Below are 14,246 nucleotides of genomic sequence, written 5' to 3'. Positions count from 1 at the left end.
AAATCTTAAACTGTGTCCCCTCCTAGCGCCAGAGAAAGGAACTACAAAGCGGAGCCGCAGACTCAAAAGCCTGAGAGATATATACTAGCCTTCCAAGCTCTTGCATCCGTACGCGAAAGACAGCACTCGTTAGCTCTTTGTTACTGGTGGATCTGCTGATAAAGTTTGATTGAATAAATAAGAGGCCAAGACTTGCTTTCCCCCAAGGGCTTCTTCCGCCCGCAACTCAGTCTGAACGCCGCGAAATAGGCGGGTCGAGACCTACGGCGCAGTACCGGAAGTGAGATCACATCCCCGGGGTGAAAGGTTAGCGGAAGTGTGGTTCCTTTCTCTTTGCTCTAGGCCCTAAGTGGCTGCTGTCGGTGAGTGGAGAGTAGGGGAGGGTCTTCCAATCCGCCGCCATCCGCGGCCTGGGGGTCGAGTTGTGGGACAGCGCCGAGTACGTTCCGTTCCTCGGTCTCTGGCGGCTTCGTAGCAAATCCTGTCCTGTGAGCAGGGCCCGCGGGGGCCTGGGCCAGGACGGCAGTAAGCGCAGCCTGAAGCTCCGGCCTCGCACGCAGCTTGGGCTTGCGAATTTCTGAGTGGCTCCTTGTTCCTCTCTGCAGAAATGGGCAAGTTTATGAAACCCGGGAAGGTGGTGCTGGTCCTGGCTGGACGCTACTCCGGACGCAAAGCGGTCATCGTGAAGGTAACCAGCCGCGCGAGCCTGTATGCCTGTGTTTCCTGGGAATCGGGCCGGTTTCGGAGGGCGGCAAGCTTGGAATGCAAGAACTAGTTTAGGACGTGGACCCGTGAGCATTGCGGGTAGAGGTGGAATGAAGAGAGCTTTTGGAAGAGGAAAATGGAGAATAAAAAACGAGCTCAATTGGGTACACACAATGATGCGTCCTGTACCAAAGAAACTCGAAATAGTAATTATGGCCAGCGTTTACTGAACGCTTGTTCGGTCCCTGGCACACTGACTGACAGGTGTCTTCGTGTCTGTTCTTGAGGAACCACAGGCGGTTCGTTTGGAGAAGGTCACTAATTCACTTGAAGTCAGACAGGGAGTAGTAAGTGCTGCAGCTGGGATTTGGGGAAAAGAAGGGAAATTGTTTCCACCCCAAATGGCCATTGAGCTTGTCTTTGACTTTCACGGTGTGCCTTCTACCTGCGTCTTTCATCCTCCCGAACTGTCCTAGACTCTGCCCACATGCGGTCTGGTTCTAGATATTTGAGGGACATTGGCACTCGTGGTTCCTCTGCCCCGACCCCTTTCCAGCAGTGCCATCGCGGGGAAGGACGTTTAGGGTTGTAAAGACCTAAGAAGCAGTGCTTGGCACGGAGCAAGCACTCCATAAACGTTAACTGTTGTTTTAAAACTCACTTCCTGGGAGCCTTTCCAAAGTTCTCCCTTGTGGCCATGAACACCTCCCTCATCCTACCACTCTTCACTGTCTACGTGGTGTGGTTTTCTTCTGTAAGATAGTGGGTCTCGGGGACCTGGGAGTGGGGGTCACCCTCCTATACTTGCTGTGCTTGCGGGGCCTAGGCAGATGCTGAACTGATAACAAATGTCATTCTTGTTCTTTCAGAACATTGACGATGGCACATCAGACCGCCCCTACAGCCACGCTCTGGTGGCTGGAATTGACCGCTATCCTCGCAAAGTGACAGCCGCCATGGGCAAGAAGAAAATCGCCAAGAGGTCTAAGATCAAGTCCTTTGTGAAAGTTTATAACTACAATCACCTCATGCCCACGAGGTGAGCATTTCAGGGATGGCAATAAAAGTGTTTGTTTGTTTATCCCCCTCTCTGCCTTGCTGAGTAAGGAGACAACCTTGCAACCATCCAGTGTGGGGGAAATTCTAAATCTTGAGTAAAGATTCACTTCCCTTGTTTCCATCCACAGTAAACGCAGGCATGGGACCTGGCGGACCCTACACAGGCAGAACTTGACCAGGACTGATTACAGTGAGATAGAGAGCTAGCCACCCACCACGGTCAAAGTACAATTCTGTTAAAGTGACAGTTCTTAGCTAGAAACTGAGTAGTTAGGAAAATTGAGAATGGAGCGTGAACCTTTTCAATGGCTTAAGTCTATGTAAATAAGTCCGCTGGCATTGGAGATTTTCCAAGACTGTCATCAGGACTTTGGGACGGCTTTTAATTTCTGCTCCTGTGGAGTCAGATCCTGGCACTCCAATGTCCCAGGAGGACTTGGGTGACTGTGTAAAGTCCCTGGTAGCACATGAGCTGATCCTACCTTCCCGCCACTGCCTCCAGATACTCTGTGGATATCCCCTTGGACAAAACTGTCGTCAACAAGGACATCTTCAGAGACCCTGCTCTGAAACGCAAGGCCCGACGGGAGGCCAAGGTCAAGTTTGAAGAGAGGTAAATTAGGGTTTGGTGGTGGGGTATGGTGTCACTAATTCCCATGAAGGAGGTTTTGTCTCTTTATTCTTCTTCTCATTGGTGACCTCTTTTCCTCTCTAGGTACAAGACCGGCAAGAACAAATGGTTCTTCCAGAAGCTGCGGTTTTAGATCTTTTTTGTTTCCGTCATTAAAAGTCAAAAAAAGATCCGTGTCTTCTGCCTGTTGCATGTGTTATTAATCTGGGAAAGGAGGACAGTCATGAGATGAAGCACGAGGGAGTGAGGGGCTGCGGGAAAGTACAGAAATATAAAAGCTAAATCTGCCGGTGTGGTTGTCAGCCCGAGCACTGGTCCGAGTCTCACAAGGGGTGAAGTGTGATCCACTGCACTGCTTCCTGGGAGGGCCCCTGCTGACACTTTGCGGTGCAGAGCTTTTTCCACCATCCCTGGCTTCAGCTCACACCTAGAGAACCTGAGCCACCTGCCACCACAGCCAGTTGTGACAACCAAAGGCCCCTCTCAGTGGGTGGGCACGGGCTACCTGGGGTTGAGAACTAACCTGAGGTTCTCAAACCTTGCAGTGGTGGTTTGACAAACTGGAGTCCCTCCCTGTGGTTTAGATTTAGGTGGAGAATCTCTAGCTCATTCTCTGGTAACACTGGTTCTCCGATGAGGACCACACGGAAAGGAACGGAGGCTCAGAGCAGCCGTTCCTAGTGGGACCAGGGAGAGGTCCCCTAACATCCTGGCTGGCAGAGACTGGCAATGCTAGGGAAGTATGATTCAAGGGGCGTGGGATACTTGGGACTCTGTTTTACAGGTGAAATAGGCTCTCCAGCTGAGCTGGTTCTAAGTCACTAGAAGAAACTAGGGTTCTGGGGCCTGTTGGCCAAGCCTGAGGCACTCGGCACACTTCCACCTGGGGTGGGGAACCCTGAAAAAGAGGCTCAATAAGTTCCTCTTGGTGGAAAAACCCTGGACTAGGTGAAAAGACTAGGAAACATCACTTCTTGTACTTTCATTTTGGCTCCTCACCTTTAACTATTGGACATCTCTTACTGAGACACTCCTGTTAGGTTGTCTACTCAGTCACAAATGGAAAGGAATTTAAACTCCTTTGACTAAAAGTTCAAATTCTTGCACTGGCTGGTGTAGCTCAGTAGATTGAATGCAGGCCTGCAAACCACAAGGTCACCAGTTCGATTCCTTGTCAGGATACATGCCTGGGTTGTGAGCCAGGTCCCCATTTGGGGGTGAGCAATGTGTATCTCACACATTGACGTTTCTCTCCTCTCCCTTCCCATCTCTTAAAAGTCTCACTCCACCTCAAAGCACAAGTTCAAATGTCCAACCAGGTTTTGGCTACATGCTTCACTTTCTATAATATGACACTGGGCAAATGTTTATAGTAATGTGCTTCAGAAGTTTAGAATCTCATCTGTAAAATCAGTGAAGTAGAACTAAGAGGGGTTGTTTTAAAGATTAAATTTAGGCTTTGGGACCATGTGAGAGGCAACCACACACTGATGTTTCCCTCTCTCCCTCCTTTCCCCTCTCTGTATAAATAAAATCTTTTTTTTTTTATTTAAAAAATAAATACAGATTGAGTTTAATTCATGCAAAGCAGAACCAGTACTGGGCACTAAATAGCTCTCAACAAATTAGGTATTATGACAGCTTTGTGAACTTGATGGAGATTTGTTCTGGTTGCATTTGTCATTCAATTGTTTTACCAATGTCTACATGTGCCTGGCAGGATTTTGGGCTCTAAGGAAATAACAAATCAAACAAAATTCTACCAATGGCCCGCTGCTGGGATTGACAGGATATGAACGATTGATTGGGGCCAGAATTCAGTTTGCATTTCGAAAGGTAGCATCCAGCTGAGGCTCATAGCTGAGCGAGGTCAACCTGGAGACCAGAAAGGCTCCTCCTAGGGGTGGGGAAAAACCAGCTGGGGGCGTGTGAACAGGAAAAGGGCAGGGATTTATCTGAAATGAAAGTGGAAGCAAAGAGCCTGCAGGCAGAGCCATTCGAACTGCATCTCACTGCATCTCAGAAGGTAGACGGGAGACTTCAGTCTGGTGGGTTCTGCCACTTTGTCTCCAGCTCTGAAGACACGGCTCTGCCAACCAGATCCCAGACCCATGTCAGTGACTGAAGATGATGTAAGTGAAAAGGACGGTGTTGGGGGTCGGGAGAAGCAGAGGAGCACTCCTCTTGGCAGGGTGGGTGGCCAGTCCACCTGCTAGAGCTGCTGAAAGTCTAGGGAGAAGCCTGGCTGGGTTTTCTGCTCCCCTGTGGAGTTAGTCCCCGACTCAATGCCTCAAAGACAATTCTATAGCCCGCACTTTGGAAGCTGATGAATTCCTTGTGTGAGTGCATTTTCTGGAGAGAGAATTCATAGTTTTTGTTAGATACTCAAAAGAATTCTGTGAACTATAATTTTAAGAATTGTAGGCCCTGGCTGGGTAGCTCAGTTGGTTAGAGCTTTAACCCAATACACCAGGGTTTCAGTTCAATCCTCACTTGGGGCACATACAAGAGGCAACCAATGAATGCACAGGCCGGTGGAGCAACAAATGGACGTTTCTCTATGTGGGGTCAGTACATTTTTTAAAAATCTTTTTTAGAAAAGACAAAATGATAAACCCATGAGTGCATAAATAAGTAGAACAACAAATTGATATTTCTCTCTAAAAATCAATAAAAATAAATAAAAGAATTGTTCTAATGACAATTCTAAACATTTAAGAAATGCTCACATTCTTACATCCTGAGATCTTCCCCAACAAATCCTGCCCCTCCTTGCATCTCAACCTTGGGCCCTTCCCCAGTTCAGAGGAAGAAGTGTACCTCCTCTGAGAGTTAACCTCCTCTACCTGTTATGCCACCATTTCCTGGCCTGGGGATGCCCCGACTCATGCCAGACTCAGCTCTGGGAGGACTGGTCCCTGGTCTGGCCTGTTCACTCTCGCGATCCTCAGAGCCTAGCGCAGTCACAGGCATGCAGTAGACACTCAATAAACAGCTGTTGGATGAATGAATCTCATCCCCTCTCCAGTTTCATTCATCTTTCCTTCCCTGATAGCACCCTGTTACAAATACGCTGATCTCTCACCTAGGAATTTTCATTTGCCCTTTACCTGTAATATGAAAGACTACGGCTCTAGAGCCAGCCCGCCTGGTTCTGAATCCTGGTTCCTGCAACCGTGTGGCCCTAGACAAATTATTATTCACTCTAAAGCTGTCATCTAAGCCTCATTTCCTTATCTATAGGATGAGAATATAGTCCTGGCCAGGTGGCTCAGTTGGTTGAAGCGTCATCTCATACATCAAAAAGCTGGTGGTTTAATCCCCGGTAAGGGCACATACGTAGGTTGTGGGTTTGATCTGTGGCCAGGGTGCAGAGGGCAACAACCAATCAATGTTTCTCTTTATTTCTCTCTATTCCCCCCTCTCTTTCTCACAAATAAATACACATATCCTCAGTTGAAGATTTTTTAAATGTTTAAAAAATGAGTTCTAGCAAAGCTTCCCTATAAGAATACTTAACTGCAAGAATTAAACTAGATAATCCATAAATCGATACAGTAAAGATACTGCTTGGCGCTTCCTATGCACTAAATACATGTTTGTTATTGTTACTGTTATCACCACCCTCTTCACAACCCTGTTCCCCAGGACCATCTTTTTTTTTAAATTTTTATTTTAGAGAGAGGGGAAGGGAGGGAGAAGGAGAGGAGAGAAACACTGATCAGTTGCCTCTTGCACGCCACCAAATGGGAACCCGACCCGCAACCCAGGCATGTGTCCTAACCGGGTACCTTTCATTTCACAGGCTGGCACTCAATCCACCGAACCACACCAGCCAGTGGGGAGGACCACCTTGATTCACCCCCACCTCAGGCCTACCTGTCTGCTAAAACTCCTTTAAAGAGCCTTTCTGTATTAAAAAGAAAGAAGGAAAGTGGGTTCAGAAAACTATTTTTTGTTTTAATCACACTAAAGTCATTATTGAAAGACAACCTTTATTAATAACATCTTGGTGTCTATCTTCCCAGAGATTTTATGCATTAATAAATATCCTTATGAATTAAAACTTATTTTTTATTTTTTAAAGATTTTACTTATTTACTTTTTATAGAGAGGGGAAAAGGGAAGAAAGAGAGGGAAACATCAGTGTGCAAGATACATTGATCAGTTGCCTCTCCCACGCCCCCTACTGGGGAACCTAGCCAGCAACCCAGGCATTGTGTCCTGATTTGGAATCGAACTGGTGACCTTTTGGTTCACAGATCAGCACTCAATCCACTGAGCCACACCAGCCAGGGATGAACTAAGACTTTTTAAATGGACAGACTAGGCATCCTACTTTATACACAGTTTTATATTTTGCTCCTTTGTCTGATTGTGGGCACTTTTCCATGCTGCTAAATGTTCTTCATTGATGTCTTTTAATTGCTACGTAGTATTTTATATTTATTTGGCTATTCCTCTGTGGTTGGACATGTTCTCTTTTTTTGTTGTAAACAAAGCTACAATAATAAGAATTCTTGTACATGAACTTCTGACCATTTCCTTATGATAAGCAGAGTTTGTGGAGTTTTTTTTCCTCAGTCTCAATGGTCTTTTTTTCATTCTTCATCTTAGTTGGCCTGTTTAAGCACTTGGCCCAGCTGCAAGCTCCTCCTCCTCCTTGAAATCTCTCCTTATTTTTCACACATCACCTCTCAGGTTTCTCTAGCAACTCCTCAGCATTCTTCTTGGCTGGTTCTTCCTTGTTCTCCTGACCTCTTGGTGTGGGGTGCCCCAGAAATCAGCCATTGGACCTCTTTTTCTGACTACACCCACACCCCTGCTGCTCTCATTTAGTTTCATGACTTTATTTATTTTTTTAAGATTTTATTTATTTATCTTTAGAGGGGAAGGGAAGGAGAGAGGGAGAGAAACATCAATGTGTGGTTGCCTCTTGTGTGTCCTCTGCCGGGAACTGGCCTGCAACCCAGGCATGTGCCCTGACCGGGAACCGAACCGCGATCCTGTGGTTCGCAAGCTCGTGTTCAATCCACTGAAACACACCACAGCCAGGGCTAGTTTCATGACTTTAAATCTCTCTGCATAGATACTTCCCAAATTTATACTCCCAGCCTAAACCTCTTCCCTGAATGCTAGATTGGTAGAAGAAGCTGCCACTATATGTCTCGACTAATGTTGAACAGGCACTTCACACTGAACATGTGCAAAATAACCCCCTTTCTATCCAAAACCTCTTCCACCCACAGTCTCTTCCATCTCAGAGAATGGATTTTCTTCCCTCCAGTTTCCAAAACCTGCTCAGATCCAAAAGCTTAAGAGTCATCCCAGACTCCTCTCTCTCTCCCACATCCTATTTCCAATCTATCAGCAATTACAGTCTATCTTGACTTTTTTTTTTCATTTTTATAGACTCTTTACTACTCCTCACCACCTCTACTGCTACCACCTGGTCACTAACATCACTCACCTGGATACTGCAATGGCCTCCTCAGTGATCTCCCTGCCTAGGCCAATTCCCCACACCTGTCTGTTCACGTAACAGCCAGGGAATTATGCTAACACTTATGCCTGCCTATTGCTTCCTACGTCACGTCGAGTAGAAGGCCCTGCATGATCCCACCCGATTTCCTCTGTGACTTCATTTCCAACCCCTCTTTCTGACTCCCTCAGTTCCAGCCACACTGCCCTCCTTGCTATCCCCCGAATACAGCTAACAAACTCCCACTTCAGGGCCTTTGCACTTGCTGTTCCCGCTGCATGGAACTCCTCCCACATTTACGCATGGCTTGCTCCTCCTCCTCCTTCAAGTATATGCTGAGCTATCTCCGTGAGGCCTGTTCTTATCACCCCACTCAAAACTGTCCTCCAACATTCTCTGTCTTCCCTTCCCTGCTTTGTTTTTATCCATAGCACTTATCATTAACACAATACACATTTTACTTAGTTATTCTGCTTATTGTCTGGCTCACCCCCTAGAATTTAAACTTCACAAGGAAGTTTCATCTGTTTTGCTCACTTCTGTGGCCTCAGAGCCTAGGACAGGGCCCGGCAAATGGCAGATGTTAACTGTTGAGTGAATGAGTGAGTAAGCGAGTGAGCAGTGAGCCAGTGTCCTCCTGGTGGCCCTCTCCTCTCAGCTCCGTTTCGTCCCTCTTCCTCCGTTGTGCCTGACCCTCCCCAGGCCTGGCCCTGGCGCTGCTCATCTCTGACCACCTGACCATGCCTGCTGTTTCTTCTCTGCATTCTCTCCTGACTCCTGACCATGTCGCCTGGAAGAGCACATTTTTAAGGCTCTTTTCCTCAGAAATATCTTCCATCCTCTTGGCTTCGACCATCAGCACATGCTGTTCCAACCCAGGGTCCTACCCACCAAGTCTTGTCCCTGCCCTGTGTCTTCAGTAGCCTTGGGTTTGACTGACATTGGCCCATTAGTCAACCTTGATGCATCTCAGGGTCCTCATCCATAAAACGGAGTTTATCAAAATAGAAAACACATGACATAGCACTTACGTGCCAGGCACCACTTCCAAACGAAATTAAATACAGGTGGAAACAGCTATTCTGCCCATTTTATAGGTGAGGAAAGCGAGGCACAGAGAGGTGAAAAACAAAACTTGCAGTAGTAACAGGAGCTGATGTAAACCCCGGAGGGCTGGCCCCAGTTTGTGCTCCTAACCATTGTGCAAAAACTGCCTCCTGACACTCCCGCGATGAGATGAGCGTGGGTAGCCTGAGATTTTACCTTACGAGGTGGTGAGGATCTAAACTCAGCAACTAAGGCAGAAGAATGAATGTGTGCGGTTAAAAGTAACCTTACATCGTGGCCTTACCCCAAAAGCATCCAGAATTTAGTCTCTCAGTGAGCTCAGTGCAGAGTGGACTGCAGTTTGTTTCAGTTGAGCTTCAGATGGACAGTGGCTTGCCTTTAGAGACCATGCTGTCTTGTTGTGTAAATAAATAGTCTGTCTAGTTGAATTCAAGTGACTACAATTGGCCTGTGTTGTCGTTAAGAGGGTCCTGGAAGAGACAAGTGTCAGTTGGGAGTTGGAGACAGGAGGCAGTTCTGTGATAGTTAAATGACCCGGTGCCCAACTCTGCCCGGCACTTAGCAGGCCTGCCTCTTTCTTTGCCCGCTGGGTCAATGGCATTATACCACACTCTGGGATGCCGAGGTCTGCCACCTGGCATCATCTCTCCCGGTTATTCCCCTCTGTCTCCTTAATGCAAACACCCACAGAGTCGGGGGGGGGTGCTTTACCTGTGAAGCGTATTCACCCACTCCTTTGTGCCTCCCGAGGGAGCCCCAGGTCAGCTCCTGTCCGGTCAGTGGAAACTGGAGATGGGGAGCCCCTGCTGCTTGCTTCCTTCATTCCACAGCTCCCGCCCCAGTTCCCCCTGCCACCGCCAGTGCAGCGGCCTCGCTTCCACAGCACATCCGGCACCTCACTCCTCCTTTCGGAAACCTCCCCTACTCCCCATTTCCTGCTGGTATCACATCTAAACTCTCCGGATTCAATTTTTCTGTAAAATACTCTATCAATGAAGCTACTATTTATTTTTATTCAACTATTCATTAAATAGCATTGCCAATTACCAGGTTTTCAATGATGTAGCATTAGATCAAGATTGAGAGCAGGCCCTGACTGGCGTGGCTCAGTGGGTTGGACAGCATCCTGTGAACTGAAAGGTTGCTGGTTTGATTCCCAGTCAGGGCACATGTCTGGGTTGGCGTGGGGCACATGCGAGATCCAATCAGTGGTTCTTTTGCACATCAATGTTTCTCTCCTTCTCTTTCTCCCTCCCTTCCCTTCTCTCTGAAAATAAATAAATAAAATACTTTAATTAAAAAAAGATTTAAAGCAGAAGTAAAAAGAGGTTGGACTGTGGACTGAATCCAACCCACTAATATATTTTATTTTTCATATATTTTTTAAACATGGAGCCATATTTTTCAAATAAAAGTCCAGATTTCTGGTTTTCCTTAAAAATCAGAAGATAAGGGACACTGGGACCTCATTCCCACGTGGGAAATCTCTGTTAGAGCTCAGAGGTTGCCACTTTAGCAGGGACGTGCTCTCCTGGGTCGGAGTCCCCACCACTCCCTGTCACCCTACCCTGGCTCCCTCAACTCACTGATGTCACCTCATTGGCCCTTAAAGGTATCATGTTTACAATCCCTTGTTTACAGAAATATAAAGAATGAGGTATATTTTTCACTAGTCATAAAACAGCATCATTCAAGCCCTGATTTTTCTCTGCTTAAAATAAAGTGAATTCACTGAATGTCTTCAACGCCCTCTGTTATATGCTTCCATCCTATTATTTATTCACTTCATTCACTCAACACACATTTGCCCAAAGCTTGCTTTGTGCCAGGGACTCCACAGAGCACTGGCGACACAGAGAGGGCCAGGACAGAGGCCTGTCTCCCTAAGTGAGTTCACACGTAGACTTGGGTTGACCTTATTTACCAGGCTTCCCAACCACAGGGCGATCTCTGCCAGCTAATGTCTGCTCCAACCCACAAACAAAGGTGCATTTATCCGCATCCTTGGTGTCGTTCCCCGGCTCGTGTTGTCAGCGCTCACTCGCTGTCTCCCTCCCTGCTCCAAATCACTCCCATCCTGAAAGGCTGCTTGGAACAGAGGAAAGGGTGCAGGCAGCTAAGGGACACGCTGGGAGGGGTGGGGTAAATTGCTCCCCGACTCTGGGTTTAATTTCTTCACCATAGAGAACAAATTTGCGGCGAGGAGTCAGACTGCCTAGGACTGAATTACTTCTGGCAAGTCACTTAACCTCTCTGAGCTTCGGTTTCCTCATCTGTTAAATAAGGATAAGGGGGTATTTATCCGATGGGGCTGTTGGAAGAACCGAGTGATATAACCCATATAAATGGCTTAGCACAGGTGTGCTCCCTCTTGGGAGCACGCATGCACCTTTCTGTCCCTCTCTGGGCTTCCCCTCTGGGCGCTACTTTTGCCTTTCTCTCTCCTGAGCTCCATGGGCCTTAATTCGGCCTCTGTAACTTGTTTCCTGAGTCTATGCCACCCAGCTGGCTCAATTCTACTACATCTATACCTTTCTAAATAAACTTTCTCCTGTAATTCGAAAAAAAATTAAAGATTTTATTTATGCATTTTTAGAGAGTGGGGAAGGGAGAAAGAAAGAGAAACATGAATGTGTGACCGATCAGCTGCCTCTCGCACGCCCACCACAGGGGTCCTGGCCCACAACCCAGGCACGTGCCCTGACCAGGAACTGAACCAGTGACCTTTTGGTTCACACAGGCTGGCACTCAATCCACTGAGCCACACCAGCCAGGACCAAAAAAAAATTTTTTAATTAAAAAAAATGGCTTAGCACAATGCCGGACATGTTAGTGCTTAATGCATGTTAGCTAATAGTATTATGACATCTTGCAATTCTAAGCACTCACTGCTCCTCCAGAGGCCTCGCTGGCTGAGTTAACCCCTTTGTGACTGTCCCTCTTCTGGACTCCAAACCAGTTGTGTGACTGTGCGCAGTCTTGGGCAGTTTTGCACAGGCCTGTGGGCTTGCCTTCCACTGCCCTGTGTCAGTATCCAGGACCTCACAGCAGGAGCTCCACCAGTGTTTGCTACACTCTAGGTCTCAATAACAAACCAGCCATGGCTGCTACAAAGGCTCCCACCCTTCAGAGGGTGGCTGAGGCCACCAAGTTCTAAGTAGAGGCGGACCAGGACCAGCTCAGGGCCCAATAAAGGGGTTGGGTTGTTCTTGGGCTGAACGTCAACCCTGATCCTGGAGCATCCAGAATAGGCACCTGGATGCCTATTCTATAGGGATGAACCCCTGTCCCTGGGCTCATTCCTTGCCCAGGAAGGCCAGTGGATATTTGGTCGTTCCCCTCTCCTCTGATAGGCAGCCTACAGAGGGAGTCTATTCTACTCCATTCAGAAGGAGCAGACCAAACTAAAGATGAAGCTGCAGCAGCTGCAGAAGCTGAAAGAGGAGCTCCGGAACTGCCCCCAAGACAAGGTAAGCTGGGAGAAGGGCTGTAGCCTCGTAGAAAAAGCTGGAAAGTTCTTAGTTTCATTCTGGCTCAGCCACTTCTTGCTGTGTGACCTCGAGGATGTTACTTGAACTCTCTGAATCTGTTTCTTCATCTGTAAAGTGGAGCTGGCTGCCTCACAGCCTTGTGCAAGGACAAACTAAGATCTTGTGTGTAAAGTGCCAGAACAGGCTTGACCTGCTTTCATCCGCTCACTCATCCGGCTCTTCCCTTGCACCCAATAAATGTATTCACCCCTGTACTCAGTATCAGTCACATGGACCTGGAAACGCTTTCTTCCTGGGACAAAGAGGGGAACTCTCGCACCCTTGAAGGCTGCATCGGCCTCCCCTCCCCCATCTCCAGGTCCCCTTCCCAAAGCCTGAAGTCCCCCTGGTGTTCCGAGGACACACTCAGCAGGGCAGGGAAATGCCCAAGTCTCTGATTTCCAACCTGAAGATCTGCTACCCTCTGCCTGGAGGCTCAGCTCTGGTCACCTTCGATGACCCCAGCGGTGAGCTCTCTGGGAAACGTTGGGAGGGAGGCGGGGAGGCTTCTCAGTTCTGATCCTGCTCCTTCTACCCAGTGGCCGAGCAGGTGCTGCAACTAAAGGAGCATAAGATTGACCTGGAACAGTGCCGGCTGCGGGTGCAGGTCCAGCCCTTGGAGCTGCCCATGGTGACAACCATCCAGGTGACAGAGTGGCAGAGTCCTGGGACATGCAGGGGTGACGTGCACCTGGGCACCGATGGGTAGGGGTGTTGTGCCTGGGACCATTCCTACTTGCGTACCCCTAGGTGTCCAGCCAGATGAGTAGCCGGAAGGTGCTGGTCAGCGGGTTTCCTCCTGGGCTCAAGCTGAGTGAGGAGGAGCTGCTCGACAAGCTGGAGATCTTCTTCGGCAAGACCAGGAACGGGGGTGGGGACGTGGAAACTCGGGAACTGCTGTGTGGCGGCGCCGTGCTGGGCTTTGCTAAGGACGAAGGTGAGGGCCCTACCAGGGAGACTACTGCAGATGCATCAGGCCCTGGGGGAGGAAAGCCCTTGATGCTAAAGGTCTACCCCTCCCTGTCCCTGCAGTGGCCCAGAACCTGTGCCGGATTGGCCAGTTCACAGTGCCAATGGGTGGGCAGCAGCTCCCTCTGAAAGTCTCTCCCTACATGAGCGGAGAGATTCAGAAGGCAGAGGTAAGTAGGAAGGTGGAGATTGGGCCATGCAACCTGTCTGCCTGCCAGAAGCTTGCCCAGAGAATATGAGCCCCCAAACCCCACTGGCCTACCAACTGCCAGCCCCTCCAGGCCTCCTGCCCCACCCTGTGCTCCCATGGGCATTGCTTGCTCCCCTCTGCCCCTGGCCCCTGACCCTTGGGAGCCTTTGCCCATCTCCCAACTCCTCTTCCAGGTCAGGTCCCAGCCAGTGCCCAAGTCAGTGCTGGTACTCAACATTCCTGATGTCCTGGAAGGCCCAGAGCTGCATGACCTCCTGGAGATCCACTTCCAGAAGCCCACCCGTGGAGGAGGGGAGGTGGAGGCCCTGACAGTCGTGCCCCCAGGACAGCGAGGACTGGCGCTCTTCACCGCTGTGGAGTCGAGCTAGGAGCCTGCCCTCCTCAAACTGGGCTGCGGCCGGGGGCACCAGTCAACAGCGGGCAGGGACTCCGGGTTGCAAAATGCAGCCCCAGAACAGTAAAAGTGTCTGTGTGGTATGATCTTCTTCCTCATTTTATTTCATGAAAGGAAACTTGATTTGGACATGGAAGGGGGTGGGGGGGGGGCAGAAACCCTAACTCTCCACCATCAGCACTGGTTTTTCACCAGCT

The 14,246-nt window shown here is 48.8% G+C and overlaps 2 protein-coding genes across 2 annotated transcripts; both read left to right on the top strand.

The window, feature by feature from the left end:
- The first annotated feature begins 268 nt into the window (after window positions 1-268).
- RPL27 (ribosomal protein L27) lies at window positions 269-2,560 on the top strand. Its single transcript, XM_037033613.1, has 5 exons — window positions 269-362; window positions 606-688; window positions 1,575-1,744; window positions 2,267-2,377; window positions 2,480-2,560. The coding sequence occupies exons 2-5, from the start codon at window positions 608-610 to the stop codon at window positions 2,526-2,528; spliced, it is 411 nt and encodes a 136-aa protein (XP_036889508.1). The 5' UTR covers window positions 269-362; window positions 606-607; the 3' UTR covers window positions 2,529-2,560.
- A 1,798-nt stretch (window positions 2,561-4,358) lies between these two features.
- IFI35 (interferon induced protein 35) lies at window positions 4,359-14,135 on the top strand. The gene is made up of 7 exons (XM_037033282.1): window positions 4,359-4,527; window positions 12,299-12,415; window positions 12,795-12,942; window positions 13,015-13,121; window positions 13,226-13,412; window positions 13,508-13,614; window positions 13,829-14,135. The coding sequence occupies exons 1-7, from the start codon at window positions 4,507-4,509 to the stop codon at window positions 14,021-14,023; spliced, it is 882 nt and encodes a 293-aa protein (XP_036889177.1). The 5' UTR covers window positions 4,359-4,506; the 3' UTR covers window positions 14,024-14,135.
- Window positions 14,136-14,246: the final 111 nt, after the last annotated feature.

Source organism: Sturnira hondurensis, unplaced genomic scaffold (assembly GCF_014824575.4).
Source record: "Sturnira hondurensis isolate 20B ecotype Veracruz unplaced genomic scaffold, ASM1482457v3 Scaffold0021632, whole genome shotgun sequence".
In the NCBI taxonomy this organism is placed as follows: Eukaryota; Metazoa; Chordata; class Mammalia; order Chiroptera; family Phyllostomidae; genus Sturnira; species Sturnira hondurensis.
Note: the sequence above shows the minus strand (reverse complement) of the source record. Positions and strands in the feature narration are given on the sequence as shown.

Bases quoted from the DNA above. Each gene is read 5' to 3' on its own strand.
- IFI35 (XM_037033282.1), top strand. From the start codon at position 4,507: ATGTCAGTGACTGAAGATGAT. The intron at 4,528-12,298 runs GTAAGTGAAAAG...CTCCTCTGATAG, and splicing joins TGTCAGTGACTGAAGATGAT to GCAGCCTACAGAGGGAGTCT. The intron at 12,416-12,794 runs GTAAGCTGGGAG...CCCCATCTCCAG, and splicing joins GGAACTGCCCCCAAGACAAG to GTCCCCTTCCCAAAGCCTGA.
- RPL27 (XM_037033613.1), top strand. From the start codon at position 608: ATGGGCAAGTTTATGAAACCCGGGAAGGTGGTGCTGGTCCTGGCTGGA. The intron at 689-1,574 runs GTAACCAGCCGC...TTGTTCTTTCAG, and splicing joins GCAAAGCGGTCATCGTGAAG to AACATTGACGATGGCACATC. The intron at 2,378-2,479 runs GTAAATTAGGGT...TTTCCTCTCTAG, and splicing joins AAGGTCAAGTTTGAAGAGAG to GTACAAGACCGGCAAGAACA.